The sequence below is a fragment of the Vombatus ursinus genome, unplaced genomic scaffold, assembly GCF_900497805.2.
Source record: "Vombatus ursinus unplaced genomic scaffold, bare-nosed wombat genome assembly UNPS02014812.1, whole genome shotgun sequence".
Taxonomy (NCBI): Eukaryota; Metazoa; Chordata; class Mammalia; order Diprotodontia; family Vombatidae; genus Vombatus; species Vombatus ursinus.
This window is the reverse complement of record NW_020954590.1, coordinates 41,863,870-41,888,285: the sequence shown is the minus strand read 5'-3', so window position 1 is coordinate 41,888,285 and position 24,416 is coordinate 41,863,870. Positions and strand designations below refer to the sequence as shown.

Below are 24,416 nucleotides of genomic sequence, written 5' to 3'. Positions count from 1 at the left end.
ACTGCTTTTAAAAAGCTGTATATTTACAAGGATCTTATCAATTCCTTTTAATATAGCTTTGATAAAACTGAAAACCAGTTTAAAAAAATGCTAAATTTAGATACCCATTTCAGGAAAGTTCCTTCTAAAAGTTTTGGTAAATTTATGTCACTGAGCAGATGTAATTCACTTCTTTTTAGCTTGTTGACATAGCAAGTCAGGAACTTGTTTCTGTTTAAGTAAAAGAGAGGAGTGGATATCTGTTGAAGTGAATGGAACTTTGGAGAAGTGGATACAGAGGTCCTGGTGCTTACCGTGTGCCATTTTCCATCACTGACGAAGGCAGGATGGAAGGCTTTTGTTCTCCCTTTCCCAAGATCAAACATGAAATAGAGCTGTCCTTCATGAAGCTGAAGAGTTGCATAATCAATCTGGTTCTGATGAGCCATGTAGTAAATCAGACCACTTGAGGCAAAGGTTCGGATAGTCAGCTGCACTGAAAGCCTTGTGGGGGAACAACAGCTTAGTGTTAGGAGAAGAGTGAATTTAATTTCTTTGTAGGAAGAGTAAGTGGGTAAAGTGCTAGACTTATAACAAAGAAGAAAGATCTGAATTCAAATCCTGTGTCAGATACTGAGATTTGAAGAGAATTGAAATCAAGTCTTTTGAGGGACAACAAGGTGGTAAAATAGATGGAACACTGGTCTTAGGGTCAGGAAGACCTGAAATCAAATATAGCCTCAGCTAGTTGTTAGCTGTGTGACCCTGGACATGTTTTTTGATCTGTTTGCTCAGTTTCCTCATCTGTACAATGGGGATTATAATATCACTTACTTCCCAACTTCCCAAATGAGATAATATTTGTAAAATGGTTAGCACATTGCCTACTACATATTAAGTGTTATATAAATGTTAGCTATCAATATTATTATTATTCCTGACTCCAAGTCCAACACTTGATATTAATTTATCTCATTAGAGGACCCATTAAGGAAGAAAGGAAAGAAATAAGCATTTATTAAGTGCCTACTATGTGCCAGGAACTTTACAAATATCTCATTTGATTCTTATAATAATCCTGGGAGGTAAATGTTCATTGGGATTTCCACTTCATAGTTGAAGAAACCGAGGTAGACAGAAGCATAGTCACTTGCCCAGGGTCATATAGCTAGTAAGCTTCTGAGACTGCATTTGAACTCAGGTCTTCCTGTCTCTAGTCCCAATGCTCTATCCCCCGTACCACCTAGTTGCCTTTAAAGGCAATAATAAAGATGAGTACCAGTTGCTTCTTTGAGAATGACTGACATTCCACATCCTCAAAGTGCTCCTCATAAATTAAACTAATAGTGATGGGCCTTGTAACAGAATTGAGACACACATACTTTTTTCTGACAGCAGATTGGTTGAAAGGCAAAACCAAATGACTGCCTGCATCGAGGCCAAACTGATGGGCATTGGGGACATAGTCCGGCTCTCTGTCCACTGCACACTGCTCCTGTGATGAAAAACAAAAACAAATACAAAAAACTTCAGAGGTCCATATGTCTACAACATGTGCATCTGGCCGACCAGTAGGGGTCAGTCACTGAGGGCTGGGTGAGCTAAGAATAGTTTGGATATTTAAAAGTTTTATTGTATTTAAAAATGAAAAAACTATTATTACTCAAGGGTTGTAAAAAAAAAAACAAGCAGCACAGATTTGGCCCTCAGGCTGTAGCTTGGTGACCTCTGCTCTACTGTATAAATAAAATGTCTATTAATACTATTTCTTTCTTCATTACGAAATTAATCAGAATTTAAATATGTTTGGGCTAGAAAAAAGGCACATTCATCAAAATATATCAATAAAATCTTAGCTTGATGGACAGTTCCTTCTTACATCAAAAAAGTAAACTTTCCTTTGTACCGATAAACCTTTATCCCTTTCTCCATATTCTCTTCATAAATCTCTATTGGCTCCTAGAGTGTCTTACATAAAAAAGTGTCATAGTAAGGGCATAGGGTCCACTAGTACGTTCCCCAAAGACAGGCAGCATTCAGGAAACGTTGACTGTTGCAGATTAACATAACTGTTGTCAGTTTGGGAAAATGCAGTTGTAACAATTGCACCAGAGTTCCAGACCTCCTATTGTAGATGTATGGTTGGAAATATGGCTGGAGCTGAGAGGAAAGGGAGGAAGCCAGATAGGGAGCATGGTTGAGAGTCCTCAAATGTATTAATGAACCTAGAAAGATTGGAGGAGTCCTGTAACCTCTTCACACTATAGACAGAATGGGTCAGTAGAGTCCCTGAAGATTTATAGGGTCATAGATCTAAAGTAAGAAGAGACCTCAAAGTTTCTAATCTATTCCAACTTCCTTTACAGATAAAGAAATTGAATCTCAGGTTAAGTGACTTACCCAAGCTGACACGGCTATTAAATGGAAAAGTTGGTGGTCAACCTCAGGTTTTCTGACTTCAAACCTGGTGTCCTTACCAATTCATTGCATTAGTAACTGTCCCTACACTAATCATAGGAATTGAATGATACCATGTAGTTATTGCTTCTAGTTTTGGATAAAAGCGACATCAGGGAGAATAATTTTGAACTCAAAGGCCTCAAGCATATTAACATACTACTTATTAGCTAAGCATTGCATTACTAGCATGATGTTAGTATTCATTTTTGTCCAAGAAAAAGTAAAAAGTGTTACCAAAGAGAAATATTGTTGTTGTTCAGTTATGTCCAACTCTTTGTGACCCTACGGACCATAGCATGTCAGTATTATCCAGGATTTTCTTGGCAAATATACTGCAGTGATTTCCTATTTCCTTCTCCAGGGGATAAAGGCAAACAGAGATTAAGTGCCTTGCCTGGGGTCACACAGCTAGTAAGTATCTGAAGCCAAATTTGAACTCAGGTCTTCCTGACTCCAGGCCCAGCACCCTATCCACTGATCCATCTAATTGCCTCCAAAGAGAAACATTAACTAACAACAAAAATATCCTCACCATGAATTGGGTTACATGAATCTAATGCTTTTTTAAAGACTCTTTTTCCTGTATTAGCTATTGTGATATATTTAATTTTCATGTTAAAAAGCCACAATGTACTCTTGCACCAATATTTGTTAACTTGTCAGATTGCATTTGAATTATCACGGCTTATGGTTGTAACAATCAGGGTTTGATTACATAGAGCTGCGCTTACAGGATTTGACAAGGGGTGAGCCTCTGGCTGAAACTCAATGTCCTCTCCATGGATAACCGTTGGTCGAGGCTTTTCTGAAAGCAGGCAGCTGTCCATGTCCACTTGCTCATAACTAATTGCGCTGGTGAAATCCAAAAGCCTAGGCAACAGAGAGGGTTCCAGAAATTAACCTACCATGCCACAAAAAATAGGCAGAAAGAGTAATTTCTGATACTGGATTATTTTGCAAATGTTTTAAATAAAAACTATGATAACATAACTGATATGAATACTCTGATTAGTTTATTCTTTTTATAATGTAGTTGAGACATATTATGACATCATTACATAGATTTATATGTATTGTAGGCCAGGCCTGATTCAGGACATTTGGGTGCTTCAGGTTGAGAACTGAAATGAAATGAGATATTTGTAGACCATCTAAGACTTTACAAAGCTATAGCTTGGAAAGGATATGAAACAAAGATGCAGCATTGACTCAGTTGAGCACAGTTTCCCAGCCTCCATGTTGGCCAGTCCTGCCTCCTTGTAGCCTGGCTTTTGTACACAGACCTCCAGGAAGCTACCTCAATGTCTTGAGCCTTGGTTTCCAGGGCCAATTAAGTCTTCGGGATGGTTTCAATCTCTTTTAAGGAAAAACCAGCCAAGCCATATAAGATAAGGATAGCATGAGTCACATCACAAACCCTCAACCCTAGCCCTAGATTTAGTAAAAGCTTAATAATAAGTCATTTTTATCACTTTTAGGTATGCAAAGCACTTTCTTGGACGTTGCCTTCAGTTTAAACATGGTAGCCCATTTCTGCAGCTGTGATTTTGGTGATGAACTCCATAGAGCAACAAGTCTGCTGCCCGAGTTCTCAACAATAGTTTCTTCTCAATATTTATCAAAATTTTAATTTAACCTTTGTAGGCTTTTCTGTAATTATAAGGGATCAGTAATTAAAAAATCCCACTATTTAATTCTCTTCTAAATACAACCTGGGTGGCATAAATTTTATTATCAGAAGTCAACTTTACAGAGGTTCAAAACTTGAGGGAAGAGAAACACACTAGAATATCATACCAAAGTCTATTTGTGACTCGAGTATTTATAAAAACCTAGATGATTCTCAGATACTAAAATTGGGCTATCCTGTAATTATGGAATATCAAAGTTCCATAGAACTTGAATTTTGGGATATCTATACAATAGAAATGGGTCACAAATGACTAATGTTCATGTTAAAGTAGAGAGCTACAAGGACAAATTATTGTTTTGAAAGCTTTGATTATATTAGACTTACTCCATATTGAAGATCAAGTTTTTTATACAGCCGTGAAAAGATTTTCTCATTCTGAAGACAGAAATGCCCTCTCCTTCTGGGATTCCACCTATGTACAAGTTAGATACATTTATGATCCTGGTTTCTGCCAGTGGCCCAAATCTCATTTCTGTGTGATTAGCATCATCTACTTGGACTGTGATGATTCTGAAAATTCAAAGAAAAAAGCAAAAAGTTGGGTTTTTTGTTTCTAAATGGACAAACCAATAACAAAGGATCGACCCATTCCAATAGTTTACTAAAAAAACAAATTTATTAAACAATGTGTAAATCACTACCAAACAATGTATTAGTGAAATTATAATGCGATTTCTTCTTGAGAATGCATGATAAGTTTTCACAACTGAACTTTGGCAATTAAAATACTTTAGGTATAAGTGAGATGGTTTAAGCATTAAAAACAAAGACTTTTATATATTTTCTTGCTGTTTATCCTTCAAACAGTTAAACACACACACCTGTGTAGGGACTAGATTAGGAAAACTGGTCACTCTAAATATTCCTAGTACTCTTTTACAACCCTCTATTGCAGTACATACAAATATTCTGGCACCTTGATATAATTACACCTTGTGGCAGGGAGCAATTAAGCATAAAGACAATCTGACATGGGTTCCAACCAAAAAGGGTTTGGCTGTTGCAATATCAAAAGGAGCTTATTATAAGATAGTCACACTTTTAAAGGAGCCCTAGAATATGGGTTCCTAAGGACGGTATTATATATACTAAGACCTCAACATATTATGAGACAGTAAACTATCTAGATACTTCCATCTATGAAAATAACTATAAAGATTATTTCAATGCAAGAATCATTACAATTAAGTCATTTCTTTTCTTCTTTGGCAATTGGGGTTAAGTGACTTGCCCAGGGTTACACAGCTAGTAAGTGTCAAGTGTTTGGTCTGAGGCCAGATTTGAATTCAGGTCCTCCTGTCTTCAGGGCTGGTGCTCTATCCACTATGCCACTTAGCTGCCCACTTTTAAAAGAGGGGGGGAGAGAGGGAAAGAGCGAAGGGTCACACAACTAGAAAATGTCCGAGGCTAGATTTGAACTCAGGAACAATTAAGTCATTTCTGATGTGGACATTTTCATCTAGTGATGATATGGTTATTACACAAATGTATATGTGTATTTCCTTATGTATGTTTTTAGTACCTTTTATTCCTGATCAGGACAATGGAATGTTCTTTCCCATCATTGTATGTTCCTGTGGTCGAATGGAGGGTGGCTTTTCGGGTGCTCATTCCATCCCCAGGATTAATATGTACTTCAAGATGGCCTTCAATCAGTACGATGGAGAAGAAGGGCTGTGAAGATAGCACATTAAGCGAGGTTTTCCACAGGACATTGGTTTTCTAATTTTAATTCCTAATGCTCTCTTTTATGTTATATGATTACTTATTTTTCAAGAAGATAACAGCTAGTATTCTTATAGAGAAGGTATATAAAGTGTTTTACATGTTTCATTTGATAAACAAAAAGAAAAAGAAAAATAGCAAATGCTAAAGAAATATATTCTTTATAATTAAGATAAAAGCATTCAAATTTGAAAATGAATAGAGCTTTAAAATGGCAATTTCAAGAGATAGTATAAAGATATTTCTATAAGTAGTTAAAAGATTAAGGAAAATTCTTGACATTTTGATTATTTACAGAAAAAAAGCTTTTGTAAAACTTGTTCTACATAGAAATAGATAGCATGCATATTTATGCAATGGTACAATTTTGGTTTAAAAGAATAGTTTTGTTTCAGAACATGTGAAATTATTTATTAGAAGATGCAACACTCAAACTTTTAATACATGACCAAACCCTAATTATTCTGTTTCCTGATTTTTGGTGATTTAAAATGACATGGTTTAAGTAACTAGGAAAAAAATCATGGAAAGTAAAGCTGTTCCATTAGAGAATCTTAATCCTTCCTTTCGGGTAGTTTCAATAAAGTAAAACTAGGAATCTTAGAGACAAACTCTAACATATAGAGAGAGAAATGTGAAATAACTGTTGAAAGGTAGGCTAGCACCAAATTATCAATGAGATAAAATTTGTAAATGTTGGCAAAGTGCCTGGCACATAGTGGGTGCCATATAATGCTTATTCCCTTCCCCCTTTATATCCTGGCCCACTGGAAAACACAGACTTCTAGAGAGGCCCAACAAAGTTCTTCATGCTCCAAAAAGCACACATTAACACTTCCATTCTGGGGACAAACTCAAACTCATACACCAGGAAAGAAGACCAGGATTCCTCAACTACAGCAGGCAGTAATTTCCCTTAGGACCTCAATCCTGCATGAGCATGGGTCAGCCAATCCATACTGCTGAGGTTTTTTTAGTTCACCAGTCCTTTTATCATGATTCTATTGACTTCTGGGGGGCTATGTTGATGGTCTTGGAGTAAGACCTTAGCTAGGGTGGACAAGTACCATTCACATATTACTGCTATTTTTCCTCAGCTACAAAGCTTGTAGCCTTTCCGTTGTGGGTGTGACTTCTCCCTACTTGGCTATGGGGCAATGGTTTCTCTAATGCTAATGAAGCAATTAACCTTAATTGTTTGCTGCTGTGTACCAGCAGGTTTTCCTAGTGTGCTTGAGGATCAGTCTATAATTCTGTTAAGAAGGCACTTTCCTGTCCATCATTCTAATGTAGTTGTTCATTAGTATATTTTCCCTTACTCAAACATTAATGCCCAATAATGACTTTTTTTTGTTTTTTAATTTATTTAAAATTTTTTTTTCGAGGCAATTGGGGTTAAGGGACTTGCCCAGTGTCACACAGCTAGTGTGTCAAGTGTCTGAGGCCAGATGTGAATACAGGTCCCCAGACTCCATGGTCGGTGCTTTATCCATTGCGCTACCTAGCTGCCCCTCACAATAATGATTTTACTACAACTCCATTTTTGAGTGTAGAACTTAACTCAGTTTAACTTAAATAACTTTAATTTCCTCCTGCTATTTTTACTGGGTTTTTTTTTATGTGTATCAGATGTACCACTTTTTTCCTGAGTCTTTCAGGCCCAGTGGAGGACAACAGATATTCATGTTAACAGTCCTCTAATAAAAACTATTGAACTTCATTGCTTGGCATTTCAACATTACAAATGAATTAAGAGTCATAAAATACAGGAAGAAAGTGGCATGGAAAAAAGGGGGGGCAACAATCAAACCATTTTTTACCTTTTTTTCATTTTCAGTCATTTAAAGTAAGGATCATGCAATGTAAAGAAACCACTGCTATGGGCAAAAGCTTATTTTTGATTTCATGCAAATGATGATAGAAATGACAAGGAATAATACATTACATTTTTATATTTTAAAGTAATCTTAAACCTCTTAGTTTTTCCAAAGGTCTTTAATGTTCCCTGTTTCTTTTAAGGGAATCATTATCCTTCCAGTTACCCAGGTTGTCAACCAAGGGACCCAATCCTTCACTATCCCTTAACCTTCACATCCAATTACTTACCAAGTTGACTCTCCACATCCCTTGCATTCATCTCCTCGTCTGCAATCACAGGGCTACCACCCTAGTTCAGACCCTCATGACCTTTCATCTGGACTGTTGTAATAGCTTCTTAATTGGTCTTCCTGCTTCCTGCTCCCCTCTTCAATTCATCTACCTCACAATTGTCTAAGATTAGAGGTGCGCAATAGTCTGACTCTAGCCTGCCTTTTCAGAATCACCACACGTCACTTAATCCCATTGCACCTGCCTCTGTAGGCATGCCTGAAATACTTTCCCCTCTTACTACTACCTCTTAACATTTCTAATGACTGTGAAGGCTCAGCTCAGGTGCTACCTTTCTTGATCCCCCGAGTGGCTCTCCCCTGACCAAAACTACTTTGTATACATATATTTACTTTTTTGTATACATTTGGTTCCCATTTTCCTGACCCCTAGTAGAATATAGTCCCTTGAGGTCAAAGACTCCTTTTGTTTTGCTCTTTGTATCTTACACATAGTAGGCACTTAATAAATGCTTCTTAAGTGGAATTGAATCAGATCTGTAGCTCCATAGTATTTAAGATAACTTACCACATGGGCCTGTCGACGACTTCTCTTATCCTTTCCCTTGCTAAGACCAGCCAGGATGATGCCACTACTGTTCTTAGTGGCAAATGTTGCCATCAACTCAGACTCTGTTGACAGTGGCTTTGGTGGCAATTCAATGTACCCATTATTCAAGATGCTAATGCTCCGGATAGGCTGTTTTTATAAAAGAGAACAATTTACTAATTATAGCTCATATTTATATAGTTCTTTAAGGTTTTTGAAGCACTTCCCTCACAACAAATGTGTGAACTAGGGAGTGTGAGTATTATGATCTATTTTATAAGCACTGAGGTGGTAGATTCAGCACTAGGCCTCGAATCAGGAAGACCCGAGTTCAAAACTAGCCTCTGACACTCACTAGATAGATGTGTGGCCATGGGCAAGAAGCTTATCCCTGCTTCAGTTTCCTCAACTGTAAAATGAAGATAATAACAGCACCCACCTCACAGGGTTGTTGTGAGGATCAAATGACATAATATTTGTAAAGCACTTAGCACAGTGACCTATGCATAGTAGGTGGTATATAAATGCTTAATAATAATTTAATTAATTATTAATAATAACGATAATGAAACACCCCAAAGTTATGAGAAGTTAAATGATTTGTCCACAGTCACACATCTGATGGGTGAGTGATCTACATTTAGATCCAAAACCAGAACTCTTAGAAGTCAAAAAGACACAGCCAGTATGTGAATTTGTTTTACACTTCTATATTTATTTGATGGGAAAGAGGGCTTTTCTTTTTCTCTTTTTTTTTTTTGGAGGAAGGGAGAGGGAGAGAGCCGTGAAAGTGGAGGAGTAGTGATAGTGGTACTAGAGAAAGAAGAAAAAACATTTTAAAGTGTCAGTGAATCATCAAAAAACAAAAAAGAGCAGAATGAATTCAGAAGGAGAAATAGACAAGCAGGGCAGTGTTAGAACTATTTAAATTTGAATTATAAAAGAAATAGTCATTTAGTGGGAAAAAACAGAAATTCAGTTTCACATACAATTCCATTTTTCTATATATATTGAAATGTTCATGTTTATAGATGTTTATTAAACTCATAAAGAAAAAAGAAAGATTTTTTAAAAGAAAAAAGTCAAGAGAGTTCAGGCTGAATACCCTGGGGTAGATCACCTACAACGGATACAGAAATGTCAAGTTTTTTTGTTGTCATAAAAAATTAACTATTTGTTCCAAATGTCAGAAAAAAATTCCCCCAAACAAAATCAGATCTTCTGATTCCAAAACAATCTTTCAGTTTCGTCCTGTCCCAGTATAGTCTCAATAATTTCTTCCTCAGCATGAATCAATAGTACAATTACAGCAATATAATCTTAATAAAAATACTTCATACCTCTAGTAAACACCCTTTTCTCACTCCATAGGAATTTCTGAGTAAGTCAAATGTAGATCTGGATATTTCCAGGCTTTTAATACAACCTATATATGATCTGCTAGTAAGTCCTTTCCTAGTGGGAAAAAAAGAAAACAAAAAAGTAATTATTTGGCTCGCTTTCAAATTTTTAATTTTTGAAAGGAAGAATAAAAATAGATCTAATATGGAGAAACTACTTCCTAGTATAATAAAAACAGCTTATCCAGAAATGAGCACATGACGCTAAAATGAATTTCAATTTATTACACCTTTAAATCACCAAAAAGATTTTACCCAGGGATTAAAAGAATGAAACTAAATTTGCTTGATGTAGTTATATAGATATCTAATGATGTTTTTGACCCCCATGAAACCCTATAACTCTAACAATTTTTTTTACCACCCACAATAAAATAGAGCCTAAGTATTTTAAAAACCCACAATCTTGTCTTATGGAAGATTCATCACAAGAATTTTGTGTATCATAGATTTTCATGTATGCCCAAAGACCCAAACATGGAAGGATGAAACTTCTCTGAGGGCAAAGGCTGTTTTGTCTTTCCATTCCTAACACCTAGCACGGTGCCTGGCACACAGTAGGTGCCTAATAGATACTTGCTTAATGGAATTTAACCAGACTACAATTAATTTGATTTTGTTTGGACATTAATATAGCAGGAAGAACCAATGAACACCATCCATGTTGCTTTGCCCATGACTGCGTTCAGGGATGGGGAACCTGAGGTCACACGTAGCCCTCTACGTCCTCAAATGCAGCCCTTTGCCTGAATCCAAACTTCACAGAACAAATCCCCTTAATAAAAGGATTTGTTCTGTAAAACTTGGACTCAGTCAAAAGGCAGCACCCAAGAACCTAGAAGGCCACAGGTTCCCCACCCCTGACCTTGTCCTTCAGATAAGAATAATAACTTCATTCCATTTTATCTTCTCTCTCTCTCTCTCTCATGTGTCTATACATATGTGTGTGTATGTATATATACACACAGATATACATGTACACACATAAATATACGTGATTTATTCAAGTTCACATAGATATTGTCAGAGAGAGGAGAGAGGATCTGAACTCAGGTCTTCTCATTCCAAATCCAGCACTCTAACTGCTTTTTATGAAAATGTTTGGGATATGTACTACATATTGCTCTATTTTAATAAACAAAATGTAGAGTACACTGAAAATGATTTACCCTTTTCTTGGAGAATGGCAATTACTGTTAAGTGATATGAGACAATGATATTCTCGGGTGCTGTTAAGGACTATTCATCGTGGTTGCACTAAAGGAAAGTTGCACTTTTCTAGATACTTTTTTTTTTAGTAGTTAGTTCTAACTTCTTGCTTTTGTTGTTTTACGTGGGAAAGCAGATAATCAGATTTACTAAATCAATAATTTAAATTTTACATATAAAACAAAGTTCATAGGCTTCCAGCCCTGACAGCTCCAGATATTTTTGGACAGGGGTTTCCTCCACTATTCATAAATCTTTTTATTCACTCCTGGGTTTGCAATTGTTTTTCCAAAGTCAGCAAATTAGTATTTATCAAGAACCTACTATGTGCCAGGCATTGTGCTAAGCACTGAGGATACAAAGAAAGGCATAAGGCATATCCTTATCCTTGAAGAGTTTGCAATCTAATGGGGAAGATGACATACAAACAACTTTGTACAAATAAGATACATACAGGATACACTGGAAATAATCAATAGAGGGAAGGGAGATCAGGAAAAGCTTCTTAAATTGGGTGAGATTTTAGATAACCTATTTTATGTTGATTTTGTTATACTATGAATCACCCCATACACTGGAAACTTAACCATTATACACATGGCTAGTACTTTATGCCCTAATTGAATACTCTCACTGCCTGAGGATGCTCATGTCTTAGTACTTTAAGTCAAAAGAAGTAATTCTTTTGTAAGGACTACATGGTAAGATGTAAGGTCAATGGCATTCCAATAGGCCAACATCAACCCTATAAAGAGATTCCATTGTTCCATTTGAAGAAATACGAGTCTGATACCCAAGGAGAGACAATATATCAGCATCTCTCGAAAAGTTTAGTTTCAGTTTACTAAAAAATGCTGGGCTCATAATAATTGAATAAATTCAATAGTTCAAAAGACATTTATTAAGCACATACTGTGCTAGGTGCTGAGGGATATATAAAGTCTAGATAAGGCATGGTCCTTGTGATGGAGCTATCATCTCATGGGGAATTGAGACCCTTATACAGAAAACTATAATAAACAATAATGCATAAAGGTATAGAAAAGGTACTATGTGAGATCCTGGGGGGAAAGGCAATTAGCTGCATCAGAGGTTGGGGGAAGAAGAAAGATTAGGTAATGCTTCATGGCAGAATGGCACTTGAGTTGGCCAGATAAAGAGATGTTACAGTATTCCATACATAAGGAATAGAATGAGAAAAATTCTAGAAGTGAGGGAGCTTAGAGCTTGCTCAGGAGACAGAAATCAGCCCAGTTTGACTATCCTTTCCTATAGGGTAAATGGCAGGAGTGTAGTGCTAAATCAATCTTTACTTGGGGCTACCAAAGGATTGAGAGTAGAGAAATGACATAACCAGAACTTTATGTACAGAAGATAGGATAGTAGTAGAATGTAGGATGTATTGAAAAGGAAAAACAGGGACTGTGGGAAGACTCGTGAGGGGTCTAGTGCAATCAAGCCTGGGAATGACAAGGGCTGGGAGGGGAAGAGAAGGAAAAAGTAACAGATGTGAGAGATGCTGGGAATGTATAATTGACTATATTTGGCAACTCATTGTTAATGAAAAATGAGGGAACAGGAAGAGTCAAAGTTAATAATAAGGTGATGAATATGGGAGAGACTGGGAGAATTTTGGTACTACTCAGAAAATTATGAATTCTAATTATGATAAACACTATTTATTTTAACCATCAATTTCTCCACTACACAGCAAACTGGTTTTCTAGCTAAAATCAGGTAATCAATAGCAGAAAAAAAATCTTTTTTCTAACATGTTACCTTGCAACTCTCGATCTGGGCAATCCACCAACATAAATTGGATCCTTATTCAAGCGATTTAGGTCAGACGACCCTCCTGGAGATTCTCCTTGCTTTGTTTCTTTAGAAGTGGTATTATATGCATCAAAAACTGCTAAGAGTCCTAAAAGGAGACACAGAGGTGGACAGGTAAGAAAATCAGGATAGCATTTTAAACCAATATTTTTATTGTTAAATTCTGTCTTTATTCTTAGTCTAAGCAGAGAACTGTCAAGTCTCAAAGTATAAAATCTTTTTTTAAAAAATCCTTTGACACGGACTTTGATAAGATTATGAGTTTATAAACCTACCTCACATTGCAGTACAAAATTTAATATTTGAATATCTCTATTTTTGTCTAAAAAAGAAAGTTAGATATAATGTATACATTTAATATTCAATAAATTCAGAATCATAGAAAATAGGATCACAGAGTTAGAGCTGGAAGAAATTTTAGAGGTCCTCTCATCCTCATTTTCTAGATGAGATCCAGGAAGATTTGCCCAAGTATTAAGTAGCAGACTCAGGATTTGAACTCAGGTCCTTTGGTCCAAATCCAGTACTTTTTCCACTGCCCCATGCTATTTCTTCACTCATGCCCCTAATAAATGTAATTGATTGCTGATTTCCCTTAAATTTGGAAATTAACTATGGAAAATATATATGGAAAATATACTAAAATATACTATATACTAAAATACATACATAGAAAATATACTATTTTCTACGAACAAAGCACAGCATTCCATTTTATTAAACACCATTTTAATGTCACCATAATTTATAAGAATACTACAGAAATGATTTTCATTACCATACTGTTCAGAAACACTCAAAATAAAATAAAAGAGTTATATTTCAGGAAATACAGTCTTTCATTACAAGTACATTCATTCCAGTCCATGCATAATATTTTTTACCTTGCTTTTTGTTACGTTGGAATGCAATCTTGAACCAGGTTCCATTATTATAACGTCTGTCTGTAATAAGAGCAAGAGGCCCTGAACCCAGGTCAACAGTGAGTTTAACTTTACCCTCCACCAGTTCAATAGAGAGGAAATCTCTCTGTTGAAAAAAGAACAACAACAAAGGTAGTTATCTGCTGGTATGTTTTCATGATGAGACTTTTCACTTACAGCAATATAGTTTCAAAGGAAAAATCTGAAAAAACTAGACACAGTCAAATAACCAACCACCATGTTACTTGTTGAATTGACAGCATTCACCAGAGAGTGCCCATCTAGAATCTTACAAAAATCCAATAGGAACGACTGAAAGCTATGACACTATGGAAGGATTTCACTGCTCTTACTGGATTACACAGAATACTCTCATAGCGAAGTGTGAAGTTAGTGTTCACTCGACACTTGAGAGATAAGTATTTTTAGCACAGAAAATTCCCATAAAGTCATAGAATCTCAGACTTGTTAAAGCCTTCAGAAGATCATCTGGTGAAAATCGCATCAAAGAGATGCCCCAAAATTGGCCTTGCAGAATCCTCTTGAAAACCTTCATTTATGAGGAACTCATTACTTTCCAGGGAAATCCATTCCTCTTTTAGATAGCTTTAATTATTACAAAGTTTTTCCTTACCATAGGCTGACGTCTATTTTTTAGTGTGCTATAACTAGGGCTGTTAGTTTTGCCCTCTAGAGCAAAATAAAAGAAATCAAATCCCTCTCCAGTATGCCAGTCTTTCAAATGCTTAAACACCTAGCAAGTTCCCTCTCTAAGTTAAAAAATTCCAAGCTCCTGCATGGCATGGCTTCAAGCCCCCTTACCTTCCTGTTCACCTTGCTTCACCCCCAACTCCAATGAGACATATTCTAGTTTATTTTTTATTTTTTTATTTTTATTTTTTCCTTTTTGGTGAGGCAATTGGGGTTAAGTGACTTGCCAGAGTCACACAACTAGTAAGTGCCAAGTGTCTGAGGCCAGATTTGAACTCAGGTCCTCCTGATTCCAAAGCTGGAGCTCTATCCACTGTGCCACCTAGCTGCCTCCATATTCCAGTTTTTAAATATTCTTCCTAAAATGTGCCTAAGCCTGAACATAATACTACAGAGTGGTGGGATTATCACAGGAGACAAGAGGATCATCACTTCCCTTAATCTAGACTCTTTTTTTTTTTTTTTTGGGCTCAGGGTTTGGGGAGAAGCAGGGCTGGGATGGATCCAGACCTAGGATTTCATAAATAGAGAAGAATTCCCTTGTAGAACTTCCCTCCATCAATGCAGATCACCTTTAACTTATAGTCTTATAACAGTGTTGGAACAAGTTTTTCAAAGAACATTAATAGGCTGGGAGTTTGACTAGGGCTGTCGCAAAGTTTTGGATATTATGCTATTGGAGATAGCAGATCACATAGAAATGATTTTATTTAATATAAATTCTACACACCCAGCATAGTATGATAAGTATAGTATTTCCAAAACAAATACTACTTGCCTATTACATGTATTCCCAACATTCAAACACATCTGACCTTGAACTCACAAAAAACTCAACAAAACAACCTGCCTGCTCTTATTGAAGACAAACTATGTATATTGCCAGACTATACAGGCTTATAATTCTTTTTAAGGTTCCCAAATCTCCCACAGTGTTGTCAAATGTTGAGTCTATTGTGCTGCCTCATAGGAAAAAAACATAATATTATGAGTTTAAAAAGTCTGAGAACCACTCTTCTACAGAACTTCCTGAGATACTGACAAGTTAGGTGGTATCCTTAAGTATGGAACCTAGTCAGTAGAATCAGTACTAGGACTTGACCCCAGCTTTCCCTGACTATAAATAAAGCTAGCCTTCTATCCAGAAAACCATACTGTGTCTTCACGTCTGTCAGCCCTCCTTCTGTTAATGCAGCTGTAGATTACACTAGCCTTTTTGGCTATTCACTTATATTGAGCTTGTAAACTCTTTTGATGAGATGAGATGGGTTAGATGAGAAACTGGAATGTCAAATTCTAATGGCAAGAAATTCACAAAAAGCCATTCTAAGCAAACATTCATTAAAAAATTTCCAACAACTGGATGTAAAATACACAAAGAAACAGGAAGCCATTAAAATCCCAGGCATTTATATAATAATCTAAAAACACACAAATCACTATATAAAAAGTTTCTTACTGTGCCATTAGAAGCAAGGTAGAGGAGAAGCCCATTTGGTGAAAAGGTACTGAAAAGCATTATTATCTGAGTCACAGTAGACCGGAGTGTCTTTTCCACAATTGAATATCCACTACCATCAAAATAAAACGAGGAATCTTCATTCTGTGAACTAAAAAATAAAAGCAGTGATAAAATACAATCTGTTCCTGGATAGGTAGCATGTATGGATTTGTTATATTTAAAAAAATTTTAAAAATCATTAATTCAATTTCTATTTTTCCTATACATATTTTGGTATGGCAATTGTGTTCATCATTTGATAATGAATCCAAATATTAGGAATTTGATGTTTGACATGAATGGGAGAATCAAGCCAAACGTCCATTTCACTTACATTGTTTCAGATTTGAGAAAACTTGGAAATGAGAAGGAAGTTGATCTACGCAGGCTTCAACTAAAAGGAAAATTCTCAAATAGATAAATAACTACTGTGATTCTTTCTACCTAAAGACTGGAACACTGTCATACATGTCTTTGTATTATCCTTTTGTATTGTCATTTATCGCCCTCTGCTGGTTCTAAGTAATCCAACATCTAAGCACTGGTTCAAACACAAACTTGTTTTTAAGTATCACAGAAATTATTCAAAAGTGATAGATTGTTGCGTTGTGTTAAGGTCATATATTTCAAGGAATTTCAAAAGTTTGGGAACTCTCTCCATCAATGAAAATTGCAAGAAACCTGTCTATACATTGTTAGTTAAATCTCCGAGATTTGCCTGGGGCTCAGTCACATATGATCACAAGTGTTCTTGTCTTCATATCTGGCATCCTATCAACTATACTAGTAACCTTATACAGCCCTATTTTAAGGCAATTTCTTAGACTCACAATAGAATATCAATGAACATTTCAACCAATTTGATCTTCAACAAAAAGAAGTGGGGGGGAAGGCAGGAAGATGGAATGCATATTTCATTCTAATTGTTAGACAAATAAACAAGTCTCCATGTAAGTAAAAAAAAAAAAGTTGTTTGGAACATACTTTTAAATTGTTTGCTGAAATTCTTTGAACTTGAGAATTCATTCATGTCATATATTTCATGTGGAACCAATTTTTTAAAATTTAAAATTAAAAAAAATTTTCAAGTATTTATGTTAAACAAAACTCACATTTAAAACGGAAACATCAGGGCATAACGAAAAGCAGGTGGGATCGGTACTGTGGAAGGTCTGAGTTCAAATGCTAATTCAAACACTTACTGTGTGCTCCTTCCTCTGCTCTAACTACTGACTTCCTAAGCTTCCTTTTAAGTCCCAATTAAAATCCCACCTTCAACAAGAAATCTTCCCTAAGTGTCAATTTCAATGCTTTCCCTCTTTTAATTATTTCCTGTTTATCCCATATTTAGCTTGTTCTGTATATATATTTTGTTTGCATGTTGTCTCTCCCCGTTAGATCACAAGCTCTTTGAGGTCAGAGACTGTCTTTTGCTTCTTTTTGTGCTCCTAGTGCTTAGAACAGTGCCTAGCACGTAGTATGTGCTTAATAAATGTTTACTGATTAATTGATCCTAAGCAACTTCTATGTTTCGTTTCCTCATTTGTAAAATGAGGGTTCTGGACTCAGTGGTCCCAGCTAACTATTGAGCTATAATCCTGTGAAATATTGCCAGATCATATACTTTTCTGATTGTTTTTTAAAGGTTTGTGGAAGCCTCAAGAAGAGGTGGGAATCCGTGGGAATTCAGACATATATCTGTAGGGATACGTATAGGTATGTGAAGGAATTAAGTGTGTGTGCATCATGCCTGTGTCTAAGGTCTCCCCAAGGTCGTCATGGAGCCAGCTTCTATTTGCTCAGGGTAATCACATCATATCTAGAGCACCAAGCCTCACATTCTGGTTTTCCCTTGTGTCCTACTCTACGCTATGCCCAGAACTTGTTATTTCAGCCCAAGACCAACATCCTCTCCCAATTCCCAGAGCCCTAGCTCATTCCCTAAGATGGTTCTAATGCTGACTTTTAGTCATCTATCTCCTTTCATTGGATTTCAGCTAAAACACATGTGAGCTGGGTACCAATCTGTAGGCTTCCGTGCCAGTGCCTTGGGAATGAAGTACTCCATCAGTAAGTTACATACAGATAGGTCCTGGACCCTGGTAGTAAATACGCTTAATTTTGTTGGAAAGAAATAGCTCTGGTTCTATCAATTAGTTAATGTCATCACCCTTGTTTGGTCCTTTATTCCTCTATTACTTCAGTTCAGGAGAGAATGAGCTTTTCTGGCTGCCAAAGCCTTCCTTCTCCATCTTCATAAGAGATACTCAGGGACACTTTAAGAGATTGCCTAGAACATATGCTTAATAATCTCAGTGAAGGCTAAAGTTTTCCTGTATTCATTTAACTTCTATAAACTTTGTTCATGAGAGAGTGGCTTGTGTCTTTGCCTACATAAACTTGCAGCATGATGTATGGTTGGTGCACTTGTGTATTGTTTTCTCTCAGATATTGTTGCCCTTAACATGCTCAGTACTATATATTTAGGAACACCTCCACTCCAAATATTCATACGGACCATTTGTGCCCAATCTGAGGCAGAGCATTTCAAGCTCAGTCTGATCAACCACAGTCAGACACATTACACCTTGACCCCAACACAGTGATGTCATTTCGGTCCTCTGAGAATGAAGGGCAAGAACCAACCAACTATATCTCTCAACATGTTAAAACTACCTTTGTAAAAACAAAAAAAATTATCTTACCTCAGGGTTTTTTTAATTTATTTTTTTTTTAAATCTTAGGCCCCTTTAGCAACCTGTTGAAGTCTATGTATGCCTTTCTCTGATTAAAAAAAATCATGATGGAAGTGCTAAATTTTGATTTGAGGTTAATGAAAATAAATGAGTGATTTTTTCTTATCCAAGTATATGGACACTTTGAAATCTGTTCACAAACCCCAGGTTAAGATCCGTGGCCTTAAATAGACTAAAATACTATTCAAATTTAAATAATTCAAATTGAATAATTTAAAATCAGAACTATTTCTTAAGTGCTTACTGTTCACAGAGTAGTTACAATGCTAAGTACTAGAGGAGATACAATGTGAGAGGACACTGTTCACAAAAATAGATAATCATACTTCGCTAATGCTTTGCTTTATCAGTGTGACTGGATACTAATTTTTCTGACAGCAACTCTTCCGTGATCTAGCAGGAGGTCTTTGCGGGTTTTGGTTTTTCGTTCATTTCAGTTGCATCTGACTCGTTATGACTCCATTTGGGATTTTCTTGGCAAAGATACTGGAGTGGTTTGCCATTTCTTTCTCATTTTACAGATAGGGAAATGGAGGCAAACAGAGTTAAGTGACTTGCCCAGGGTCACCCAGCTAATAAGTGTCTGAGGCCAGATTTGAATTCAGGACGATGAATCTTCCTGACTCCAGGCCCAGCACTCTATGCAGTATGGTGCCACATAGGTACCCTTCATGGGTAGCTGTGGTCAAAAAATTCATTACCTTGTACTCACTTTGCTGCAGAGCTTTTCCAAGCTTGAGAAGGCCAGTCTATGGACATCAAACATGTAGTCTGTCACAAGGTTCATAAAGTCTTATCTGCACACTTCACTAAATCTGCAATCTCTTGATCTACTGGTCCTATATACTGTTCCCAATATTCCATCTCCCACCCTTCCTGTCTTTGTAGAGGCTACACACCATGCCTGGAATAGATTCTCCATTTCTTAGCATCTCTTCCCTGAAGACAGAATACAAATATCTCTCTGCCACAAGAGCTTTTTACCTCTTGAAACGGCATTATATTATGCTTTATAAAACTTTGCATTTTTCTATCTGTATACATACTATCTCTCTCCTCAATAGAATGTAAGCTCCTTGAGGGCAGGGACTATTTTCTGGGTTTTGTCTTTGTATCCTCAGTGCCACACACATAGAATCTTGTAGATAAAAGGTACCTAATAAATGTTTGTTGAATTGAACTAAGTGTTCATTTACTCAAACAAGGGAGGAAATTAGAGAAATGTTTTGCCCTGACCTTCAAAACCTTGAAACAACAAAACCATAATAGGAGCCAAATGAGAGATCAATATGTTGATGAATTGCACAAGATGTAAAGAACATGATTGTATTTATTGCAGTTTATAAGAAAAAACAAGCAAAACCAAGTATTGATCCAAGTCAATACCAAATCATCTGGGGACCAGAAAAAAAAAGATTTGATGTAACAGGAGGTGAATCACCTCATTACACTGAATACCTTGATCCTAACCTGTTGCCCAATAAGCAACCTAAACCAATTAGAAATATCAGATTTAGATGAAAAGGACTCAATGAATTTAACAGTATGAACAGAAATGGGCTTTAAATCTCCACAATATTAGAGTAACACAATATTAAAATAACTGAAATGAGCAGTCAGAAAGGTCTAATAATAGCTCCATGTATGAAAAGCTTTCTGCAAGCTTAATCCAGGTGTATCTGACCTGCTTAATAACAGGAACACAAAATCCTGGAAGGAAATTTTTAAGGTAATCTAGTACAATTCCCTCATTTTACAGATGAAGGAACTGAGGTCAAGGGACTTGCTTACTGTCACATGGGTAGTAAGTGCCAAAGGTAGAATTGGAACCCAGATCCTCTGGCCCCAGACACTTTTCATTGTACCATGCTGTCTCATGAGGCCAAGGATGCTGGGATCTGATAAAGAGTATAGGATTCCTAACTTTGAAAAAAGGAGCTGGTAATAAAATGAAAATATCTTTCACATTCCCCAAATTCAAGTGATAGTTAATTTCAATAAACTTACTAGAAATTAAGAGATCAAGACAGAAAAAAACATGGACTATCCTAGCAAAGAAAGTCATTCTAAATGTTTTCTAACTTCAGAAATATCCTAGAAGCAGATAATCATACGGCTTGTTTCAGTCAGAAATTATAATCAAATCTGGCCCCATTAGACTATCTGATCATCATTACCAATTAACAAATTTTAGGTTATTATGCTAATCTTTTAAAAATTATATTAACTCTCTAGTCATATCATTGCTCAGAAATTTTCTCCCTACTGTTTACTAACTAGAATTCAAACCTAGCATGCTGGTTCCTTCAAAATATGATGTCACCCTTGCCTTCCCAGTGAGCATTGATGGAGATGGCAGAGTGCAAAGGTCCTAGGGACATAGAATAGTCATCTCAGGTTGTATCATCCCTTCCACTCACTGAACATCTCGTCAAAGAGAACTATTCTTTCTCCCAAACATATTTTATACTTTCCCACTTCCATGCTTTTGCTTACATTGTTCTCCATGCCTTTTCTCCCTTCCCCTATTAAAATTACCATCCATCTTTTAAAGCCCAATGCCACCTCCTTCATGAACCTTTCCACAAATGCCCCTATCAGTACAATTTCCCCATTTGGACCTCCCCGAGAACTTAATGTTATATCTTTCTGCTGCTTTTATCACATAGCACTGAGTACTGGAGAAGGAAACGGCAAGCCATTTTAATGGTTTTGACAAGAAAACTCCAAATCTGTAACTTCACTGAAAGCAAAGATTATGACAATTCAACAAAATTCAATTCTACAAGCACTTATGAAGCTCCTCAAAATGGCACCATCTCTGCCATCAAGGGGCTTATCATTTAACAAGGAAGAGCTGATACACACACAAATAGTATGATAAAAGGTGGCATGAATTGAGGGTGAAGAAATGCAGACAACATATTCTAGAGAAATAGGAGGTAGTCGGCCACTTTCATTTTGGGAACCACCTGCATGAAGGTAATAACTAGGATCAGGGGAGTGAATTATACTTGCAAGAGTGAGAAGGTAGAAGGGGAGCAGAAGAAAAGTGAGGAAAGAGCCTGACAGGAGATAGGAGAAGAATGATAAATCAGCCAATAAGACTGAGGAGGAGCCCTTAGATAGGTGGGAGGAGAAACAGGAAAGAGGGATGTTACAGAAGGGGAGAAAGTATACAGAAGGATTAAATGGTCAGTGTCACACAGCAGACAATTCAAGAAGGATGAAGATTGAGAAAAGAATATTGGATTTTACCATCAAGAGGCTGTTAAAAGACCTTGGAGAATGGTGAGGACAAGGTACACAGAGCTGATGACGATGAGGGAGGAAGTACAGGTGGTGCATGAAGACTCTTTCTAAAGAGCTGAAGGGACAGAATGATAATGTTAAGATGCCCGGTGTGTTTCAGGTCACACTCTCTCTCTCACAAGGTGCAATGATCTCAATTGCTCAGGATTCAGACTCCTTCTTCTCACAATCTGTTCTTATGCCTTTTCATAATGGGAAGGACTAGCAACCAGGCTGCAAGTCCTATGACCCCATTACACATATGTGCACACACTAACTTGTGCACATGTATATACACATGTATACATACATATCACACTGACTGTACAGAAGTTTACTTGGCCTCCACATTCACTCACTTTTCACTCTAGTCTCATGTCACACCCTGGTGCTAAGCATCACAGCCACATATCTCTCTCAGAACAAAATATACACCCAAAACGTACACTCAGCAGATCCACTACCTCAGTCATCGCCTTTCCAGTCATACTGTTATAGTCACAGCACCCAGGATGGGATCCATCCATCCTAAATGCCACATCCACCAGCCCTTTGCTTTCTTTCAGAAAACATCTAAACATCTCTGTGGAATACAGTAATTAGCCCTCCTTTGCAACCACCCCCACCACAGCAAGAGATGGGGAGAAAATACTCTTGTGAAATGAGCACCTGGGTCTGGTTTATTGTCTCAGCCCTGTAGCATCCTGATCTTTTGATAAAACAAAACAAAACAAAACAAAACAACTCGAGGATCGCCATAATCAAGCGCAAGGTTGGTTTAGTTTATTTTTTGTTTTAGAATTGGGAGGCAGAGTTTGTAGGCATGGGGAAGGAAACAATAGATAGAGAGAGATGGCAGATGAGAGCGTAAGCTTGGGAGGGTTTTCTATCTTCCTCAAGCAGGGTTCTCAAGCAGGTAACTCTAGAGCAGAAGGGGAAAAAGGAAATGGTGAGGGCAAAGCAGGTTTCATAGAACTATAATATTTAGAGAGTTGGAAGGGACCTTAGAGCTCATCGAGCCCAATCTTCTCATTTTACAAATGAAAAAACCAAGGCCCAGAGGAGATAAGTTATTTGCCCAAGATCACCCAACTATTAAATAACAGAGTTGGCATCTGAAAGAAGGTCCTCTGCCTCTGAATCTGGTTGTCTTTCCACTATACTCTAGTGTTGCATCAAGCAGGTTTAGAAAGACAGGGGTAATGAAGGAAAAAGAGAGCAGAAGGTTAAGGGTGGAGAATAATGCCTTGTTGAAATGGCTAATAACAGGGTCAAGACTAAGAGAGGGAAATGAAGCTAGAACATGAGTGAGTGATTAAGAGATCAAGAAGGGTTTAATTCTGTATCTCCTTCAGGGCCTGGTTTAGACCTCTGGGCATGACAGGTTCTTAGCTAATGTTAGTTGAATTTAATTAAGAAATAATACTGATACTTTCAATCTCATGGCAGGAAAAATTTATATTATATACAAGTACATAAACACAAAACCATTTGGCATTCCAACTTTTAAACAGTAATATAATGGGAAAGAGTGACCACATAAAAAGCCTGGATTAAATAAACTCTAAACTCTAAATCACATAATACAAACGCAACCATGATAGTGACTTAAAAAGTAAATGACATCCATAAAAATGACAAAAAGAGGGAGTTTCAAGATGCAATATTGGTTGCTCAATGACTTGTCTTTTTTCTAGTTGATTATTATGTATCTGAACCAGAGCACATATTCAGGCTGAGTTCCATTAGGTTTTATAGAAATGGAACCCATTAAATGGGTGAAATTCTATCATAGGCCCATATTTCTTTAATGGTTGAAGGCACTCTGCCATGGTGGCAAATTCTAGAAAATGTACCCTGTATGGTTAAAGGGAATAAGATTGCTTTTGATGGAGAAGAGAAGTACAAGAGAAGGTTAACTCAGTAAATAGTGTGATTATATAAGGTGCCCTGAGGACACTGGACAGTTATTCTCTACTTCCAGTAGATCAAAAGGAAGAAACTGATCTTTGGTTATAGCAAAATTGAATTTCGTTAGATATTAGGAAGATCTTATACATAAATAGAGCTGAATGAAAAAAATTAGTGTAATTAGCTAAAATATTTATTATCTATTTAGTCTAATCTAATCAATTTTACTACTTTAAAATCTGCCCAAAGATAGATTTTAGAATACCATATAGACTTCTTTCTTTCTTTCTTTCTTTCTTTCTTTCTTTCTTTCTTTCTTTCTTTCTT

At 36.7% G+C, this 24,416-nt stretch overlaps 1 protein-coding gene across 1 annotated transcript in view; it reads right to left on the bottom strand.

Annotated features, from left to right (window-relative positions):
* Window positions 1-24,416, bottom strand: part of LOC114053684 (laminin subunit alpha-1-like) — a 195,071-nt gene that overhangs the window by 19,022 nt on the left and 151,633 nt on the right. Inside the window, exons 49-58 of the mRNA XM_027876800.1 lie at window positions 16,090-16,240; window positions 13,881-14,025; window positions 12,943-13,084; window positions 9,895-10,009; window positions 8,534-8,704; window positions 5,655-5,806; window positions 4,457-4,642; window positions 3,171-3,309; window positions 1,362-1,474; window positions 294-483 (exon numbers count right to left, since the gene is read on the bottom strand). Of these exons, the coding sequence (XP_027732601.1) occupies window positions 294-483; window positions 1,362-1,474; window positions 3,171-3,309; window positions 4,457-4,642; window positions 5,655-5,806; window positions 8,534-8,704; window positions 9,895-10,009; window positions 12,943-13,084; window positions 13,881-14,025; window positions 16,090-16,240 (1,504 nt within the window). The remainder of the gene's footprint in view (window positions 1-293; window positions 484-1,361; window positions 1,475-3,170; window positions 3,310-4,456; window positions 4,643-5,654; window positions 5,807-8,533; window positions 8,705-9,894; window positions 10,010-12,942; window positions 13,085-13,880; window positions 14,026-16,089; window positions 16,241-24,416) is intronic.